Source organism: Podarcis erhardii, assembly GCF_964252035.2.
Source record: "Podarcis erhardii genome assembly, chromosome: 2".
NCBI classification, from domain to species: domain Eukaryota; kingdom Metazoa; phylum Chordata; class Lepidosauria; order Squamata; family Lacertidae; genus Podarcis; species Podarcis erhardii.
In genome coordinates this window covers 96,180,303-96,200,774 of record NC_138498.1, presented here as the reverse complement: position 1 = coordinate 96,200,774, position 20,472 = coordinate 96,180,303, and the positions used below count along the sequence as shown (strand labels likewise).

At 41.8% G+C, this 20,472-nt stretch overlaps 1 protein-coding gene across 1 annotated transcript in view; it reads right to left on the bottom strand.

Annotated features, from left to right (window-relative positions):
* LOC309336547 (contactin-3-like) overlaps positions 1 to 20,472 on the bottom strand; it is a 130,751-nt gene that overhangs the window by 61,726 nt on the left and 48,553 nt on the right. Inside the window, exon 2 of the mRNA XM_081852484.1 lies at positions 16,151 to 16,246. Within this exon, the coding sequence (XP_081708610.1) occupies positions 16,151 to 16,246 (96 nt within the window). The remainder of the gene's footprint in view (positions 1 to 16,150; positions 16,247 to 20,472) is intronic.

Below are 20,472 nucleotides of genomic sequence, written 5' to 3'. Positions count from 1 at the left end.
AATCTTCCTTACTGATTCTCGCTACTACAAAACAAGAATTGATCACACCATAATTTTACGAGTAATCTCTGTTGCAAAACTTTCTGTTGTTGTTGACAACGAGAAACAAAAATATGCACAGGATTACAGCCTTAATCAAATGTTCATTGCACTTTAAAACAGAGTGCAACATTCCGTCTGTAACCATCTGCAATAACTTAATTTTGTATTGGTGAAATCAAAACAAAATTGCATTGTTTCCTAAATAAAACTGTAGTAAACAACCTCTCATGTGACTTTTGTTTCATATATTACACACCCACACACACCCTTTTCTAGTGAGATTACTTCAAGGAAAATAAAACTTCTCTTGTCAATTACATTTCTTCAGTTGATTTCCCATTAAACATAGAAATAATTCGTTTTAGTAATATCCTGGGATATGCATTCCTCTACTTCAGCTAGATGTTTTTGAACTTTCTTCAGGCCCAAAGCTGCATAAGGAGTGGAGATTTGACATACACTATTCAACAGTATTTTTTTCAGAACTCCATTTTTATTTCTTTTTAAAAAATTATCTTTTACTTAATCAGCTTACAGCCTGCTCTTCCTTGAGGAAGCTTGAAGTGACACATTTGGGGTTGCAGGCAATCTCTTATCCAGGCACAGATTAGGATCAGAACCCTGTTTTGAATACTATAACATAGTCTATGAGAGTCTTCTGGAGACATTGTGGAAAGAGTGATCAGATGATGAGGGGGAGGAAATAGGGGAGTTGGAGATAGACCAATCCCAGGAAGGGTCTGATCCATGTTGGCTGTGGGTTTTTGTGTTAATCTCTGAAATTACAACCCAGCACCTTTCTTTCTGACCCCCTGCTGGTCAATGAACCCCATTGTTCAATGCACCCCATTATCCATCACAAATAACTTATGTCACTCCTCTTAACCCTTGCAAGCCTGGAAGTCGCTCAAAGCAGGAAAGCCATGGGCACATGTTCTAAGGACATGTAGTGGTCTTGAGTGTTGAACACAGCACTTTCAGAACACATAAACTATCATCATACTTAAGGCAATTGTGAAAGATAATCTTATATTCTTGTAGTCATGGCTGGGAATCGGCTTTTCTCTCTTGGGTGATTTAGTACAGTGTTTTGCTTGTAGATTAATGCACTGTTGCTTCTGTGGTGCCTGTGTTATGTTAACATGTTTTATTAAAATTAATAAAAAAAAGAGTGCTCGCTTTGGCAGCACATACTAAAATTGGAACGATACAGAGAAGATTAGCATGGCCTATGCACAAAAAAAGACAACAAAATGATTTGGACTCCTTGGCAGGTTTTGAATAAACATACACAAATTTATTTGTTGAGTATATGATAGATAAGGCAATGATATGTACAATTTTACAAAATACAAAGGATAATATGTGTAAAGAAACCGGAGAGACAAGCTGAGGGAAGTCCTTGGGTGGGGGAGAGGGAGGGAGGAGAGGGGATAAAAAAGGGGGGGAAATGTAAATGGATATATTGATTGATAAGCTGGTTGATTAGCTGGTTGACTAGCAGTGTGTGTGTGTGTGTGTGTGTGTGTGTGTGTGTATAGACAAAAAAAGAAAAATAAGAGAAGTGGACTAGGGTAGATACTACCTGTGACACCTCTCTCTCTCACACCCACACACTGCTAGTCTGGTGACAAATGCACATAGCACAGTGTTTCCCAACCGGTGTTCCGCGGCACACTACTGTGCCGCGAGACGTTGCCTAGTATGCCGTGGGAGGGAGGCGGGCGAGTCGCACGGCGTCTCGGCGTCGGGCGGCAGCGAGCCCAGGAAGTGGCCCAGCCGGCCGGGGTCGCCCGCCTGCAGCAGCGCCTCGCACCCGCACGAGACCTGCTCCGCCGAGAAGCGGGCGAGCGCGGAGGATCGGGCGCGGCGGAGGCCAGCCCCGCGCTTGGAGAGGACGCAGCAGCCGTCGCCAAACCCGATCCTCCTCCTCCTGCTCCGCCGCCGTCCTCTGGCTCTCGGCCGGGAGGAGCCTGCGGCAACGGGGCGGGCGCCGAAGTTGGCAGAAGTTGGCGCGCCTCCTCGGCAGCGCCTTCGTCCTCCTCCTCCTGCCTCTGCTCTCCTCCGGCGGCGGGGGTGCGCCGCCCTCCCCGGCCGGGGGGCTCGGCGGGGCCCGCGGGGAAGGAGGCCATGTTCGCGGCGCGCGGGATCGCGGCCCCCCTCACCCGCCTCCGGCCCGCTCCCCTCCCCCTGCGCGCTGCCCTAGCCGTGCGGGTCTCCTCCCCCTGCGCCGCCGTCCCCTTTCCACATCCTAGGAGCCGCGGTCCGCCTACCGCCCCCGGGCCGCGGCGCGGCTCCCAGCCCGGGCTGGCCTCCGCCTCCTGGGACGCGCGCCCACCCCCGCGGCGCCCCAAACTTCGGAGCAACTCTCCAGACGCTTCTCCCCCGCCTCGGTCTCCCTCCTTTCCACTTCTCTTCCCCCCTTCCTTCCCTCTTTCTTTCTCTTTCTCTCCCACCCGCCTTTCCTTCTATTAACTTTCCTTTCCCCTCCCTTCGTCCTTCCTACTTTTACTCCTGGGCTCCTCCCCCCTTTGCGCAGCCACAAATCAATCTCTCTCTCTTTTTTCCCCTCTCTCTCTTCTTTGCTCAGACGCAAAAAAGCGCCGCTTTTTGGAAATCCGGACTGCTGTCCCCGCTGAAACGATACTTTAAAAAAGGTAGAACCCACTGGCTCTTATTTCTGTTTAAAGCAGTAGATCCCGAACTCTTTTGGCCCACTGCCCCCTTGGTTCCACATCCCCCAGTGTCCCCTATGCTTACTCTATAGAAAGCATTACAGGGGTTAACGCGGCTCGCTAAGGAAGATATTAATAGAATTCTGCATTTGGGGGGAGACCCTAACAGTCATCTACCATTACCTTCTATGCTGTTACTATTTTTTTATTTTTTTTTACATAAGTAAAAAGTGACCTTTCCCCATCTGGCATGGTGGTGTGCCTCGAGATTTTTTTCATGACACAAGTGTGCCTTTGCCCAAAAAAGGTTGGGAAACACTGACATAGCAGACCAGGTAAGTGACAATGCAAGCAGAATTGTATGATACATTTCAGAAATACAGTAGTTGGGCAGACATAACAAAAGCACATGAACTAAACTTATTACTTTGATGGTGAATGGGAAATCAAAATGGTATTCCTCTGCTGCCTTGTTCAGGATAATTCCACTACTTTAGTAACTCTGCTAAATCTACTTCAAGATGCTCAGCTAGATGTAAAATCAGGTTATCTCCAAAGCACTGTTAACAGGCATATGGATGCAAATATTATACATGTGATTCAATTCTTGCATATATATTTTTTTAAAAACTTGCTAAACAGCAGTACACTGAAAAATGCAGATCAACCTTGACAGTTCTTGTGATTACAGATCCACCCACTTTTTTGTTTTCCCCATTAACACCTAATTATGAAACTGAGCAGATGTTTTCTTGATGAATAGTATAAAATCTGTGAAATTAATTAGTGAAACAACATATAATATTTGTAAACTTACAACAGCCTATGTGTAACTGGGCTAATTGAGAGAACAGAGTTGAGCATGGATGTTTCAGTATGTCCAGTGTGCAGTAATGGCTGAAGTGAAATTACTTACATGTTTGTGAAAACCCAGCTCACTGAGTTCTGGATTTTTATGAGTGGCAAGCTTCAATCCAAAACTAAATCCTGTCTACCGTCAGTCCTTGCTCCATATTTCTTTTGTCATGTTAATGGCCATGGCGTGGAAAGGAAGCTTAGCCTGCATTTTTCCACCGGCCTGGCATCTTCCCTTCAATACTCACAAAATCAGCTAAATTAATTTCTAACATTCACTGACCCTAACAGTTATGGGTGCCCTTGCGCCCCCAAACTCTGTTGCCCCTGATCTGTAACAGTACTTATGAAGGTGCCAGGTGAAAACCAGGGCTTTATAACTAGGGCTTTGACTGAGTAAACAATCATAAAGAAGGCTGATCGCTGAACAATTGATGTTTTTGAATTATGGTGCTGGAGGAGACTCTTGAGAGTCCCATGGACTGCAAGAAGATCAAACCTATCCATTCTGAAGGAAATCAGCCCTGAGTGCTCACTGGAAGGACAGATCGTGAAGCTGAGGCTCCAATACTTTGGCCACCTCATGAGAAGAGAAGACTCCCTGGAAAAGACCCCGATGTTGGGAAAGATGGAGGGCACAAGGAGAAGGGGACGATAGAGGATGAGATGGTTGGACAGTGTTCTCGAAGCTACCAGCATGAGTTTGACCAAACTGCGGGAGGCAGTGGAAGCTGGGAGTGCCTGGCGTGCTCTGGTCCATGGGGTCATGAAGAGTCGGACATGACTAAACGACTAAACAACAACAACAACAACCTTTTAAATGTGTTTAAAGGGGGGTCCTTTTGTTTGATTTTTGGTTATTTATTTTGTGTTCTTATTTTGTAATTTTATGTTCTGAACTGCCCTGTGATCTTCGAATGCAGGGTAATACATAGTTGAACCCTTGATTTTTATTTCCTTATGTGATATTTCTTCTGCTTTTTTTAAATGAAGCTATTGTTCCCTGCCCTGAGCTCTTGAGATTAAAGCTGAGCTATAAATATTTTAATTAATTAATTAAACAAAACATTTTGGTTAGAAAAGGTGTCAACATTGGAATTAATCAAGCATGAGGATTGTGGAGTTTTATTTTTTGCAGTGTGTGTGTATGTGTGTGTGTCTGTCCCCATTTTAGCCTCAGAAAATACCCCTGAACTTCCACAGGTATGTAATGATATTTGCCTTTCCACATTTAAATGTAGTTTATGACAAATGTTGCAGAAGTTGGACTTAGAATTAACCATATGCAATGTTGTTTTCTTTGCCGTTGCCTTATTTGTCAAAAATGCATTCAACCTTCAAATGCAAATGCATATAGAATGGTTTAGAAATGTGGACAATTCATATTTTAGATATATGTTAAATTGTACCAGAAATTAAAAGTGAGCCTGGAAGCAAAATTCCATTTCCCCTCTGAAATGCTTACAATACCATTTTGATTTGAAACAGATGCAAATCATTAATCTTTTTGGCATAAAAGGTTAATTATTCAGCAGATAAAATCCAAAAAGGTGACTTTCCAGCTTGATGTAGGAATGAAAATGCATGTCATCTCTTCAGAAAACCAGAACAAGGAAAGTTATGAGAGCAATTACCTACATAATGTGCAATAAAATGTGGAAAATTTAACTCCAAGAGGGCTGGCAAATTCTCTGCTGAAGCAAAGAGGAATCTTCCTAATGTTTCGTTTCCACCTACAGTCAAATGGACAACATAATTCAAATCCAAAACTGGATATTGAAAGGAGACACAACACACTCATTCGTGCTATATCTAGGGCTCCATCCATATAGCTGCTACTTGATTTTCTCAAATCTGTTTAGTACAGGAGTGGGGAACCTCAGGCAAATACATCCCTCCGGGTTTCTATATCTGGCCTTCAGCATTCTCCACGGGCCATACACCCCTCTCCAACCAGCCCTCCTTGAGTGTTTCTGCCTGGGTAGAATGTGTTCTTGAACTCTGAAAATGCCTCCCCTTGTTTGCCTGGATGGAGGATAGAGGGAATGCAGAGTTTGTGTAGAAAGTAGCCTATTGTGCAAAGATAAAATAAAATAGGCTTCGATTGCTCCATCCACTTTTCTGTCTGGCTCTGCCTACCACTGCCATGTGGCCCCTGGAAAGTTGCCCAGGGGAGAATGTGGCCCTTGCACTGGAAAAGGTTATTCACTCCTGGTGTAGCAGCTCAGTTTTTTGTGGTTTTTTTTGGTAGGGTAGAAACTAAAGCAAGGCAATAAGATGAAAGTCATGTTTGCCTCAGGAGAAGTTAAAATATTAAACAGAGAATAGTATGGCAAATCACTGTTAGGTACTTGTGGAGCAGAAGCACCAACTGCATCTACCGTTTCTTTGTGGACTGTACTATTCACAGTAATTCTCTTAAGGTGCAATCCTATACACAAGAAGTTGGTGTAAAGCAAGCCAGTATAAGTTAAGCACCAAACCCCATTCAGCAGAAGGGCTGCTGCTGTTCTGACTTCGCTCGGCAGTGGGAAACCAAGCCTTTAAAATAGTGTCCTATGTGGGGTGAACAGGCCATGCGAACAAGCTTAGGATGCGACCTAAGTCTGGTCCTGTCCCCAGAATACCCTCTTTTGGAGCCTTACACTGGCCTCGGTTCAGCCACATTCAACTCAGCCAAGATGAGAAACTGATGCCAGCTTATCTGTGGTTTATTTGTGGCTGAGCTGGACTTGACACTGGCTGCACTGGAGATCCACTGCATCCTAAACCGCTCACCCCTGCAGATCTTGCCATTAATTTGCCCCTTAAGATGCCTTCTAGAGTAGCCCTGCTTAACTTAGGAATTGTAACTATCTCAGTGTAGTGCATTGGCCATCCCGGCTTGCCATACCAGGAATTGCTGTGTCAGCTCTCAGGCAGCGTGCACTTAACTTTTAGTTCTGCATCAAAACGGAAACCTGTTGCAAGGTTTGCTCCCTCCACAAACTGTTTTGTATTAAAAGAGTCATTCGTCTACATCTGCTGTGTGGAGTCCTCTTCATGACACTTTTTACTGGTGACAAGACTGGGATACTTTTCAGGTACACACAGTGTGTTTTCTTAGACAAAAGACTGGATGAGACAAACACCTTGGGATTTGTGGAAGTCACTGCAAAGCACTCCAGTTCAGTCTGTATATTGGGTGGAATATGGCTACCCCAAAGCTGACTGAAGGCTTTAACCTTGCAGCGTTAGAAACTCAGATATATAAGCTAGGTGCTAAGTGACTCCTTGAGCCAAGGTTGAAGTCGCCAAAACGGAATGCCTAGCTGCCATTTTAGGGCCGGGCGGCTCGAAAGTCCTATTTTTCAATAGATCTTTTTGGTTCCTGAAATTTGCTCTGAATTGTGCAGATAACATATCACAGATAAAATTCTAAAGGATGTGTTGATGTGTGAAAACAGGGAAGATCCAAAGATTGTCAGGCATGAACCTCCAGATTGTGGAGACGTCAAGTGCCATCCTGGTGCCTGGGCATCTTCACTTGGTCACAAGTTGTCAATAACCAGGTAAACCTGGTGAATTTTGAAGGCTGCCCTGTGTATCCTTGGAAATGTTAAGTTCATGGCATTGTCCTTGATTTTCTCTCCCCGTTCCCCAGAGTTACTTTTCTCTTTCATTTCTCAGGCAAAGTAGCGTTCATTTGGGTAAACAAGAGAAATCGCGAGTCAACTGAGGGTAAAGATTACAGGCATCGTATCAGGAGGAACAGTGGAAGAATTTTGCACTTGTGCAACGTCTGTCAAAAACTGGAAAACTGCCAGCATCTGCTCTTTAAAAAACAACAAAAAACCTATTCAGACATATATGAAATTTGATGGTTAGTTAGTCATTTGTTTCAAATGAAACTTTGGTAGCATCATTTTCTGTTTTAACAGCACTGCTGAGGGAAAAGGGGGAAAAGTAAATCTCCAAGGAGAGATGGGACTTCTGCCCTTGTAATAAAAAAAAGTGTTACTTAGCTGACAAGTTAAATGTTGCCTATTGCTATGAGTGAAGCCGGGATTCTAAATGAAATAGTCCAGCAAAACTACTTTTACACATTTGGGCAGAACTAACGAACAAAATGTCCATTTAGTTTCCCCTGTAGCTGTGAGGATATGACGGATTAATTCCTTTTTATCTTATTCCTGAGCTAATTGTTTCAGACTAACAATGTCGTTCAAAGTGCTATGACTCTGATCATTTTTTATCTTATTCTGAATGTATAAAGTGAAAAAATGCTTTGGGAAGCAATTTTAAAAATACATTTCCATTAACCATATCCCATTTCAAGTGACAAATGGATCTTTTAATCAACTCCCAAGAACTTTGCAGTCAATTGCTTTGAACATTTTTTAACAACACTGTTTAATAGTTAATAGTTAATAGCCTTTAATAGTTGAAGATTGTATAAATTGCCTCCTGTCTATAATGATTTTTTTAATTATTAAAAGACAAAAGTTATTCTAATTTCTTAGGTAAAAGAAATGAGAGAACTTATGAACATAAAGCTATGTAAGCATCATAAAATATACCTAAGGGTAAATGTTTAGTGTTTAAAATAGTATTTAACAGAATTTACCATTCTTTTCTTAAAACTAATCTCTCTTTTGTGGGCTGCAGTGTTAATGTTGTGAAAGGCCTCGTTAAAATGCAACTTATATTATATACTCTGAATTTTCATTCAGAGTATTATGTTCAGAGCCCAAATGGTGATGCCATGTTATATACAACAGGCACAATCCTCTAGACAGTATATACACTCTGAACTTTATTGTAGGCCTTTGATTCAAGACAGCCCATTTAATTTTTAGAGCAGGAGCAAACTACTTCTGTAAAGTGGTTTATGAGGATGGAACCATTCATTCATTCACATATTCAACCTATTTCCTGTCTGTCGCCATTTAGATAAATTCAATACAGGATAAAAACAGAGCTAAATCAAGTAAAATTACACTAAATCCAATACAAATATATTGGGGCTGGTTACAACCCATAGGAAAAGAACAAGAAACAAGAATCGAGAAAGTTGGAAAAGAGTTTAATGAGTCTGAGCTTGCATTAACCCCTTGTTACAGTTTATGATATCTTAACTTTACAAATCCTGTGGAAAGTTTTGAAAGAAAATAAAAGAATATGGCATTATCAGGGATGGAGATCTGCAGCCTACTGCAGAGTCAAATCTTCCCCCTCTACTTTTCATGCCTTCCATAATTCTTGTTGATATGGTCAACACCCCTTAGATGTCCAGCACCACGACCACGGGCATGGCAATTCCAATGGTTATGGCTTATGAGAGGTACATTCACAAGGAGGTAACATAATTATAACTGGAGATTTTGGGCATCAAACGCATGATTTTGTGGCAGGTGGTTCTTTACTTTTTCAGAATAATGTGAAGTCAGCTCAGACTTTCCCCTCTTCACACATACCTTCTTCACATTCCACCATCTTTTGCTGAATTACAAAACTGATGGGAACTGAAATTGTCAGATTCTTTTCAGAGTTACTGCTCACAGTACTACGCAGGATGCGAAGGGGATTCCTCTTTCAACAAAAAATGCACTGTATGCCAAACAAACTCTTCACATTGTAGTGGAAATGATTTACTCAGCAAGTTTCTTCCAGGACGTATGATACAAAGACTGTAAGAAGTCATACACAGGGCCCCTTGTGAAGTAACACTGCTCTGCTGTAAAACAGTGAAAACTGACAGGGAGGTTTGTAACAGCGAGCATAACCTCACAGCCTCCTTGTTAAAATGCACAGGGGATTTACAAGTTCCCACAAGTATACCTACAGCAATTCCTTAACTGTCTATTTCAGGACAGAACTGCCAGTTTTACATAGTGTCCCAAAGGAAAACCAAAAGGAAAGTTGAAGTTCAGTCAATGAACTCAGGCCACTGAGGAATACAATAACTTGTTGCTACATATACAAAATATTATAGCAAATGTGAGGTCAGAATCTTTGGTAGGAGACCAAAAATTGTTTTTTTTTCCAGAACTCTGAAGGCAGTTTTCACAAAGGCATCACTCCTTACAGTGTGTACACTCATCCACTGTTCACCTCTCATACATAGGTTTTACACATCCAAAACCTGCAGAGTCTGTTTAACCAGAGATAAGTGAACAAAAGATATGAACGTATACACCAATGAAAATTATTAGCGTCTTTTACAACACTTTCAACTCTGTGTTGAGATATGAAAAACCTATATAAAAAAATCAATTGTTGTGACATTGATGAAACTCAATTACCTAGTACAATTTACTTACTTTGTAAAGCCAGTTTAAATAGGATATTATTTCCTTCAAAGTTCTTCCACAGCTTGGAATTTAAAACAAAGGTCTGCACACGCAGAAGTAATTATTTTAAAGTGTATTGCAAGTGGAGGCTAGGAGTGCCTATTTCCAGCTCCAGCTGGTTCACCAGTGATGGTCCCTTTTGGAAAGAGATTACTTGGCCATTGTACTCCATTGCTTTGGTAACTTTCTGATTGGATTATTGCCTCTATACAGTATTAGGCTATCCCCGAAGACCACTCTGAAGCTTCAGGTGGACCAAAATGCAGTGACCAGGGTTCCATTTTGAACTTCTTTTAACCCACGTATTACAAGAGCTACATTGGTTGCCAATTTATCTCTGGGCCCAATTCAAGGTGTTCAAAGCCTTAAATGACAGAGGCCTCAAATATCTGAAGCACCATTTCCTTCCCTGCAGACCCTCTTGGGTGTTATGACTGACAAAGGAGCGCTTTTAGGTAGTTCCAATACCCTAAGAACTACAGGGAGTGGCGGCCCTTGAGAGCACCTAAATTGGCAGCAGCTAAATTGTGGAATTTCCTCCTCACAGAGGCGCGTCTGGCCATCTTCACTGTATTGTTTTGGTCAGGTACTAAAGATGAACCTCTTTACCCTCAGCCTTTGACAGCTGAGATGTGTTTTCATGTCTACCTCTATCCCTGGATTTAAACTGCATTTGTTCTTATTTAAATTGCATTGCTTTTTTATTTAAATACTTTTATCTGATTTTAAATTATACAGCCATGTTATTGTAACTAGCCCTTCACTTTACACTGAAGGGCAGATAATAAATCACAAACTAAAATAATAAAAACCAGTAACATAGTTCAATTTGTAGACATGACTTACTGCTCAAGAGGTGCTAAGTAAACAGCTGCAGTGGGAAACTTTGAAGACTTCAAAAATTGATGGGCAGGCCCAGGGAAGCTACCAAGGGGTTAAAAGGCTTTGTAGCCCAGGAGCTTATCTGATGAAGCTCTAGAAACCTCCCCAGTGCAAGGGCCAATATCATGTGCAAACGCTTTTATTACAGGTTCTGAATTGTTTCCCCACAGTTATGACTTATTTGTCACTTGGCTAATCACAAACAGACAAAAACGTATCAGTTTAATAAAGTAAAACCAACATTACAAGTCAGTTTAGTATTCTTGGAGAAAAGACACCCCCAAAAGTTCTTTAAAACACAGATACTTGAGATTTCAAAATTAACGGAATTCACCCATCATTAGATACTGGTTGCCTTCTTTTCTTCGACAGATATCCTGACCAATACCTGTCCAAATGGTTACTGGAGAGTTTCGTTTTCAAAAAGGAGGAGGAAACTATCTTCAAATTGTCTCTTCCTGCACAAGCATTTCAGTGAACAAACAGCTTTCTAGTGTGGGTGTTAGTAAGATCCCATCTGTAGATTATGAAATAATTCTCACCTTTCACCATGTGTTTTTTTTGGATTGCAGTGCTTAGTAATATCATCCTGCTTTTTTGTATCAGCTTCTGTTTGGCACCTCACACAAGAGTTTTCTGAAGAAGTCCAAAGCTTAAAAGTCAGTGCACATATTCACACATGATGTTATTAGGTAGATGATTGACAGCCATCTATCTATAAGAACACATGGCAAAAATATATGCCACTGTCTGTTGCTTATAGATAACTCCCAAAAACATTTTAAAAGGCAAGTGGAATTTGTATTGGGGATACTTATGCTTTAAATATGTTAATAGAAACCTAGGGCACAAAGTACTAAGTATTAGAATGGATTCACTTAAACTAACTCAGGCCCACTGACTTAAGTGTCAAAAGCAAGTGCACTTGATATAGAATGATTGGCACTTAACATAGAGGACCGGCAATTACAGCTCTAGTGGCCTGCATGTTTCAAAACATTCATGCAATTAAACTCTATCTTATTTAATTTCAAAGGGGAAAAACCTGTCAAAAATGAAAGGATCAAATGAAAGGGAAGAGACAAAGATGGAGAAATCAGAATGCTGGAAGACCATTTAAAACCAAGACAATATGAGCTCAGCTAGAATGTATACAGGAAGTTAGGAAAGTACAAGCAAGCTGAAGAGTACACCAATCTCCACCTGCTGATTTTTGCTGCTGGAGGGGCTGAGACAAGATGAGCCATGGAAAAAAACAGCACCAGCGGTGTTTTCACATGCAGTATCCAGCATCAGGCTCCTATGGGGGTGAGGTGGGGCAGGGCGGCAGATAACAGCTTCCCATGCATCTGTTGAGGTTCCTTTAATTGCTGTTAAGGAAAATCTGGTGCATGTGCTTCTCTTATCTTGCAGGTCTTGTGATTTAGTGTTTGAAGGTCACTAACCTGACAACCAGCCAAGTAGGTTCCACCTAAACATTAGGAAGAACTTCCTGACAGTAAGAGCTGTTCGACAGTGGAATTTGCTGCCAAGGAGTGTGGTGGAGTCTCCTTCTTTGGAGGTCTTTAAGCAGAGGCTTGACAACCATATGTCAGGAGTGCTCTGATGGTGTTTCCTGCTTGGCAGGGGGTTGGACTCGATGACCCTTGTGGTCTCTTCCAACTCTATGATTCTGTGATTCTAGGTCACTGTGACCTGGCAACTGGTGTGGTCATTCTTGGGTATATTAAGAGGGGGCTGTACATTGCCTCTTTGCTTCACTGCAAGGAAGCTCTGCCAGATTGATACTGAACTCTGTGCTGTATGTATGCTGTGAGGTGCCCTTGCTTTGCATTTGAAGCCTGCACCTTCTACTATGGATCTAGTGGAAGCCTCTATATAGTGAAACTGCCTTAAGGCTTTGGACCTGTCAGTAAAGGACTGAAATGACTGGAGAGTTGAAGTCGGTCTCAATTTCTTCCAGCACAAAACTGCACTGCCATGAACCTACACGCTTGGGGAGCTGCACTCGTTTGGCACATGCCATAGGCCAATACCTACATGGGCCAGTTCCTCTGGGATGGGCCCAGTGCAACCCTGGAGCTGGAAAGCTAACAAGCAGCCACATTTGATGGCCAGAGATAGCCAGCAGGGCTTCAGATAAGGCTTTTGAAACAGAACTTCACCCTGCTGTTTCTGCCAAGGGTTTGGTACTGCTCTCTTCCTATAAACCAGCAAGGGGCCAAACACCCCTTATTCAGGAGATGAGACTGGGCTGGGAGTGAGACAATGAGAAACACTGCTGTTTCCACTTCCTACTTACAGGCTTCCACATCCTGCTGGAAAGAGGATGCTGAATAAACACACAAGACGTAACCGGCTGTACTTTTGAATAAATAAGGTATACTATTCATTGCATCAAATTGTAGATTTCAACGGAAGTTTCATAAAGTTCAACAAAAAAAGCAGAAGACCCAGTAGATTAGTTCATTCTCTAGTCAGTTCATGCATAAGGTCCATACATGTATAAGTGTCTATTCCACCTGTCTGTTCATAGAGTCCAATAATCCACATGAAGGGTTGTTACAGTTCCCCAGAATCCTTTCACAGAGTCTAAGACAAGGATTTCTGGAATATTAGCCTTGTTTTGCCATCCTAGGCTTCATCAGTAGAACAAGCTCATATGTAATATTACAGGATAGTGGCTCTTATAGCATATATATGACTTGGTACAAGGCAGCTTCCTATATTCCTGTCTTGGAAGTTGTGAAATGGAAGGGTGGCTACAAAAGTTTAAAATGAACAAACCAATAAAGGTTGTACTTGGTGCCTGAACTGACACTAAGTACACCAAGTTTCAGTTACGAAACAAAGTCTACTTCATTATCTATAGGTTTTCTCCAAATATCCCATTAAGTTGTCATCAATGTTTTTCACTTTACAACTTGCAGGAGACTGTAGCTCATTACAGAGGTTGTCAATAAAACAACCTGTGACAATTTAAACTATACCAAATGAAGTAGGTCATGTCACTTTAATTATTCTTTATCAGCATTTGCCTTAAACTCCTGAAAGATAAAATTTGTTTGGCACTCCTGAAAGATAAAACACAGATCAGGTTCTGTAGAAATCAATATATTGGTGCCTAATATAGTGGGGGAAAGATTTAGTGGGGAGAAAGATAATCTTAAACAATCACACTAAGAAAATCAGCTATATCTACCTGTGATTGCTGTCTATGTTATGATTGAGTAACATGAAGATGCTGCTGGACTGCAATTCCTATCACCCTTGATCATCCATCATACTGGTTGGGGGTGATGGATGTATGCCTATCAACATCTGAAGGGTCACAGGTTTCCCACCCCTGGCCTATATTATATGTTGGCATCCATCTCTCTTGAGAGACAATGAAGCGTGCCTCCAGGGGTGAAGTCAAACAGCTGTATTAGGAACAGAGAAGGTACAAGTGTGGGCAGTGTGGATGTAAGTCCTGGGTTGCCCAGATGATAAGAACTCCCTCTTGGTCTCAATGATATGGTCCAAAAGAAAGCAGAGCAATATGTCTGGCAACAGCTTGGCTGCAGGAGTTGCTGGAAGGAGGCGTACAAGGTGCCATCCAACTGCCCTAGGGCCTCTACTCTGGATTTGTGTAGGGTTTACTCCTTAGGCTTTTCTTCTCCTGAATATTTGTTATTATATTTATTTATTTATTATATGTATTGTATCTTATGAGCTTACAATGACCAAGAAAATTTGCAGATACTGGGGGGGGGGGGGTTGTATCACAGAATATCCCACAAAGCCTTGTGTCTGTTGTATTGCACAAATGGACTTCTGTTTGTGGAGCTAATAACAGTTTATTTCTGAACTTTACTCATGCAAGCAAAGTTCCCAAATGAGCAGTGCAACACGTGATGAGCAAGCATTCCTTTAACAAAGCTGCAGCAGCTGCCATGAACAAGGAAGTATATTTTGTTCACAGAGGTGCATCAGCACAGTTGTGTGAGCTTCTGCCTCATACGTTACTCCAAATCATAAACCAATTTACAATTTCTTGAATGTAAACAAAGTGACTTTTAATATAACCTGACCAGGATATTGCCAACTATATATTTATCAGGATACATTTTCACACTTTGTGATCAAAAATAAAGTAAAATAAAATGCTGCACTAGCAGACCTATTTTGATCTTGATCTGGTGTTCAATAATTCACTACGTCTGGCTTGAATTCTGTTACTTAGTGGCATGGAATAATCTTATGGTCCCCATGGCAAATATAATTTAAGAAAAATGTATTATGCTTAAAAAGAAAACATTTGATGTCCATATGTTTGGAAATCTCACCTAAGCTATTTTTAGATATGCGGCCCTGACTAATGTGCGAAAAAAAGAAACAGAAAACCAGCGAGCACTTTTTAAGACGCTAAGCTTCTGTAGGCCTTAAAATCCATTATGACTTTTAGAATGTAATCCAAACTCCCTTCCCCCAACAGCTGGTGGGGTTTTGCAGAATATTTGGGCTACCCCAATATCTGTAGCCCTGCCACACATGGCAGCCATGATGGAAGATGGGAAGGGAAAGACAAGCAGACCAACCGAGGCTACAGGCTGGTGCAGCAATCAACCCCACTGCCAACACATGACCAGCTCCAGATCTAGTGGATCCAAGGCTGGCTCAGCCCACCCCCACTCCTGGAATGCCCAGTTTCAGGGCTTTTTGCTGGGTTCTATCTGTGGATGGTCCACTGACAGCACTCTTGCCGGCCCATTCAGCAGGCAGAAGGTGGGAGCACAAAAAGGGGGGAAAGCCTCATTCTTTTTGCTAGATTTGCCACTGCCTGTTTTGAAGTAGTGGCAAGCATTTTAGATTCAAGTAATTTGAAGCGGGGAACAGAGTTTGCATTTCTGAAACCAGTAAGAATAAACTTAATAAACTTATTTAGATGAAAGCCCCTGTCATCCTCCCCCCCCAAAAAAAAAGGAATAACTAGCACAGGGCCGCCCAAGCCAGTTTTGCACCACAGCATTGAGGAGGAGACTTAAAGCCCCCCGCCCCAATGTAATCCCAATCCAAGAATGTCCCATTCCACCTATTTACAATGGGAGGAAATTTACCACCCCCTTTAATTCCAGCTATTTGTTTATTTAATAAAAATCAACACACAAGGATGAAAGACACAAATGATGCCAAATTAGGTCATGCCTTATTTGATTCTGAAATGCATGCTTTCAGAGCAGCATAGGCCAATGCCAACACCGATAGTCTGACTTCATAGCATGAATAACATTTCCTCCTGAATATACTGCAACCATTCAGTATTTGTCTTTATTTTTTTTACCGCCACAGAGAAGAGTGCTAATATTTCCAAACATTTCTTACCTCCAGAATGAGTTGGTGGCCCACACAGCAGAACAACCCCTTGTCCTTCTCGTACAGACACAGTGCTTCTCATTTTTGTCTTTAAGTTTTCAAGATCTGTTTATTTTATTTTTCCAAAAGAAGGGAAATAAACGTGTTAGCAAACAGATATCAACAAAAAGAGCAAGGTTTTTGTTTCAGTACGCTTTGTCCTAAAAATGGTAGTTTCCCCATTAATTTCAATGAGATAATTGGTCATGGGGAGCCAATTCCACATGAAATGTTTCTACAGAATGTCCATTATTACTACGGGTGTTTCCAAGGTTCATCAGTCATTGCTTCAATATAAGAGCAAACCTCAGCAAGTCACAACGCTTGGGCACCTGGAGCTTCCCCAGGGCACTTAATAACCATATTAACATCAGGAACCCAGGAAAATTACCATACTTTTCCGTGTATAAGACAAGCTTTTTTTACTCTAAAATAATGTTCAAAATCAAGGCTTGTCTTATACATGGATAGTGCAGAGGGGGGGATGGGCGATTGGTTGCAGCCACAAGCAGGAGCTTGTTAGTGGCGATTGGGTGGCTGATTGGTGGCTGCAACAAGATCTGCCTTGGATTGGCTGTTGCTGCGGCGATTGGGTGGGTGATTTTTGGATGTGGCAAGGGCTGCTGCTGCGTCAACTGGGTGTGTGTTTGCTGGCTGGTGAGCGGGCAGACGCTTCTTTGCTTGTGATGTGTGCGATTGGCAGCGTTTGTCAGTCTGGTGAGTGATTTTCGGCATTCCTCCCCCTCCAAAGCTCAACAACTCTGGGCCATCTTCCCCCGTTTTATTAAATTAAAAAGGTAAAGGTAAAGGTACCCCTGCCCATACGGGCCAGTCTTGACAGACTCTAGGGTTGTGCGCTCATCTCACTCTAGAGGCCGGGAGCCAGCGCTGTCCGCAGACACTTCCGGGTCACGTGGCCAGTGTGATGAAGCTACTCTGGCGCACCGGCACCAGAGCAGCACATGGAAACGCCGTTTACCTTCCCGCTATAAAGCAGTACCTATTTATCTACTTGCACTTAAGGGTGCTTTCGAACTGCTAGGTGAGCAGGAGCTGGGACCGAACGACGGGAGCTCACCCCGCCGCGGGGATTCGAACCGCCGACCATGCGATCGGCAAGTCCTAGGCGCTGAGGCTTTACTAAATTTTATTAGAGTCCCCCAAAATAGGGGGCGTCTTATATACAGAAAAATACGGTATATTTTCCAGGGCCTAGACAGAAGAGTAGGAAAATGGAGAGATAGATCACATTTCCCTCAACACTGGAACACCAGCTGCTGCTAAAGCAGTAACAATTGCAAGCTAAAGTTTTGGGAGGTTTGGTAACTCACAGAAGGAAAACTCTTTGAGAGTGTTTTCCAGTGTCACTTATAATTATTGGCCATAACCAGAATAAAGTCTGGCAGAGTTTTCTGAACACAGTTTCTTAAATCCTACGTTTATACTGTCCTGAAGCAAATTTTAAAAATCAGGCAGTAAAAAGAATGAAAGAAAAAGAAATTTATTATCAGATTATTTTAAACATAAGAGATATTGCTTAGAAAGAGATAACAGCATTTTCTTGTAAAAAGCAAGCCATGGTATTTTGTAACTTGCACATTCCAGTTTTATGCTAACTATACTGTGTGGATTGTTTTATTTCATCTGTCTTATATCCAACCCTTCCTCCCATGGGGAACATACATCAACTAACAATAAAAATGATCTAATATTGATTTAAAACAGTAGTAAAATCGCCCTTAACACAACAATCGGGCAACATTTAAAAACAGAAGTAGAGTGTACAGCATGGGTAGGCAAACTAAGGCCTGGGGGCCAGATCTGGCCCAATCGCCTTCTCAATCCGGCCTATGGACAGTCTGGGAATCAGCGTGTTTTTACATGAGTAGAATGTGTCCTGATTTAAAATGCATCTCTGGGTTATTTGTGGGGCATAGGAATTGGTTAATTATTATTTTTTTCAAAATATAGTCTGGCCCCCCACAAGGTCTGAGGGACAGTGGACTGGCTCCCTGCTGAAAAAGTTTGCTGACCCCTGGTCTACAGAATAATTCATATAAATGTGTTTCAAGGTTGACTTCGCCAGATAGCATACAAAGAAGCTGTTTTCTCTTTTTGTGCTTCTGGGGCAATACACAAATGCATGGGCATGTATGGGCATGATATGATGCAAACAGATGATGCCTTCCCTTTAATACTGACACTACGGCAGGGCCTTCTCAGTAGAGGCCACTCCCTTATCAAACTGTCCCACAAAGGATGCATTGTTGGATTCTTCATCTGCAGTATTCAAAATTACATTAAAATATACCTACTTAAAATAGCTTCTCAATGACTGTATTTCCTGGGCATACTGCAGCTTGATTACTTGCTTTCCTGCTATGGTTGGGAATGGTTTTATGTCTGCTTATATTTTAATATTGTATCCAACAAGTACTACTTGGGAGTAGACCCACTGAAATTAACATAGGCCACCCAGGTCTATTAACTTCAGTGGGTCTACTCTGAGTGGGACTAGCACTGCATACAACAATGTGTCATTTGAGATAGAGAGAGCGCATATGCATTTAAAAAAATTGCAATGCTTTAACATAAATTAGTATAGGATACAAGCGGGGGGGGGGGAGTAGGACAGGGCAGATGTAAATTGATAGGGGAAAAATAAGCTATTTCAAATATGGACTATGGTGCTCAGCTGAACAGCCTAGGCACTCATAAGGATTAAAGGACCAAGCCAGCTATTTTCCTAAAATACCTCGAGTGCATTTCTCATCTAGATGTCTCCATATATACTGCACATTCCCCCATGTTTATTGGGGCATGTCACCCTGCCATAGACACACTCATACAGCCTCTGTTTTCGCCAAATTATAAACTAGAGTAAAGGGAGGTACATTCAATTCAGTCAGGTCAGAGAACTGCCAGGCAGCAACAGTTTCAACAGCCTGTATTTTTGTTTACAGTTATATAAAGCATAGCTACTCAGGTACAGATGTTCAATGATGCACCCAAAGGACACTTCAAAGTAAACTATCTTTCCAACAACACATAATGAAAATGGTGGAGTGACCAAAAATAGTTATTCTGTGCAATGTAAAGTCTTTCCCAACATTTTTTAAAAAAGCAACAGCAGATGTTCACCGAAGCCACTTAAACAACAGTAATTTGGCATTTCAATGCCTCATTATTCTAAAGAACAAACTGTTGAATGCAATCACACCACTGCTGGTGTACTGCAACCTCATCCAGTTATTTTAAAGCTTTTAGAATAGCTAACTAAATAAATAACACACAAATAACACACTTGTGAGCTCTTGATAATAGGGTTAGTAAAATGCAAAGCATTATTAGTGTAATATATCATATTAGCAAGCACTCTTAATTCCTTCATAGTTGCAGGTTTCATCTGGAATGCACAAATGCACAAAGCAAAGATGGAAACATATTTGATTATTTTTGAATCTTTAATTCCTATTTTTCTATTAAAAATATCTCTAAGCGGTGTACAGAAAACTGAAGCAACAACAGAGAACTTATTATTATTTTATTTCTTTAATTTCTATGCCACCCTATACCCGGAGGTCTCAGGGCGGTTCACAGAACAAAAGCAAAATATGAAACCACAAAATACACAATCAAAATAAAAACAACCTAATAACCCCCCAACCCGCCCCCTCCAATTTTAAAAAGGGCAGAGGATGTCAATTAATTCAACCAAAGGCCTGGTTGAAAAGGAATGTTTTTGCCTGGGGCCTAAAGGTATATAATGAAAACTCGGGTTACATACGCTTCAGGTTACATACGCTTCAGGTTACAGACTCCGCTAACCCAGAAATAGTGCTTCAGGTTAAGCACTTTGCTTCAGGATGAGAACAGAAATCGTGCTCCGGCGACACAGCAGCAGCAGGAGGCCCCATTAGCTAAAGTGGTGCTTCAGGTTAAGAACAGTTTCAGGTTAAGTACAGACCTCTGGAACAAATTAAGTACTTAACCCGAGGTACCACTGTATTAGAAATATACAGAGTTACATATAAAAAGCTACGTTAAAACAAAGTTATGAATATATAAAAATCAGTATCAATTAATTTTCCTTCTAACTCTCTCCCTCTCAGCCTTTGGGTTCTCACCCCGGGTCCAACAACCTCTCACCTCACCCACAAAAGTCTGACAATGAGAAGAGTACCTGGAAACAGTGGACATCACCCTAGTCTCTCACTCTAGACTTGCTTTTTAAGGACAGGTGGATGGGACTTCCTCAGGCTGCCCACACCTGTGTCCAATTCAGCTGCACT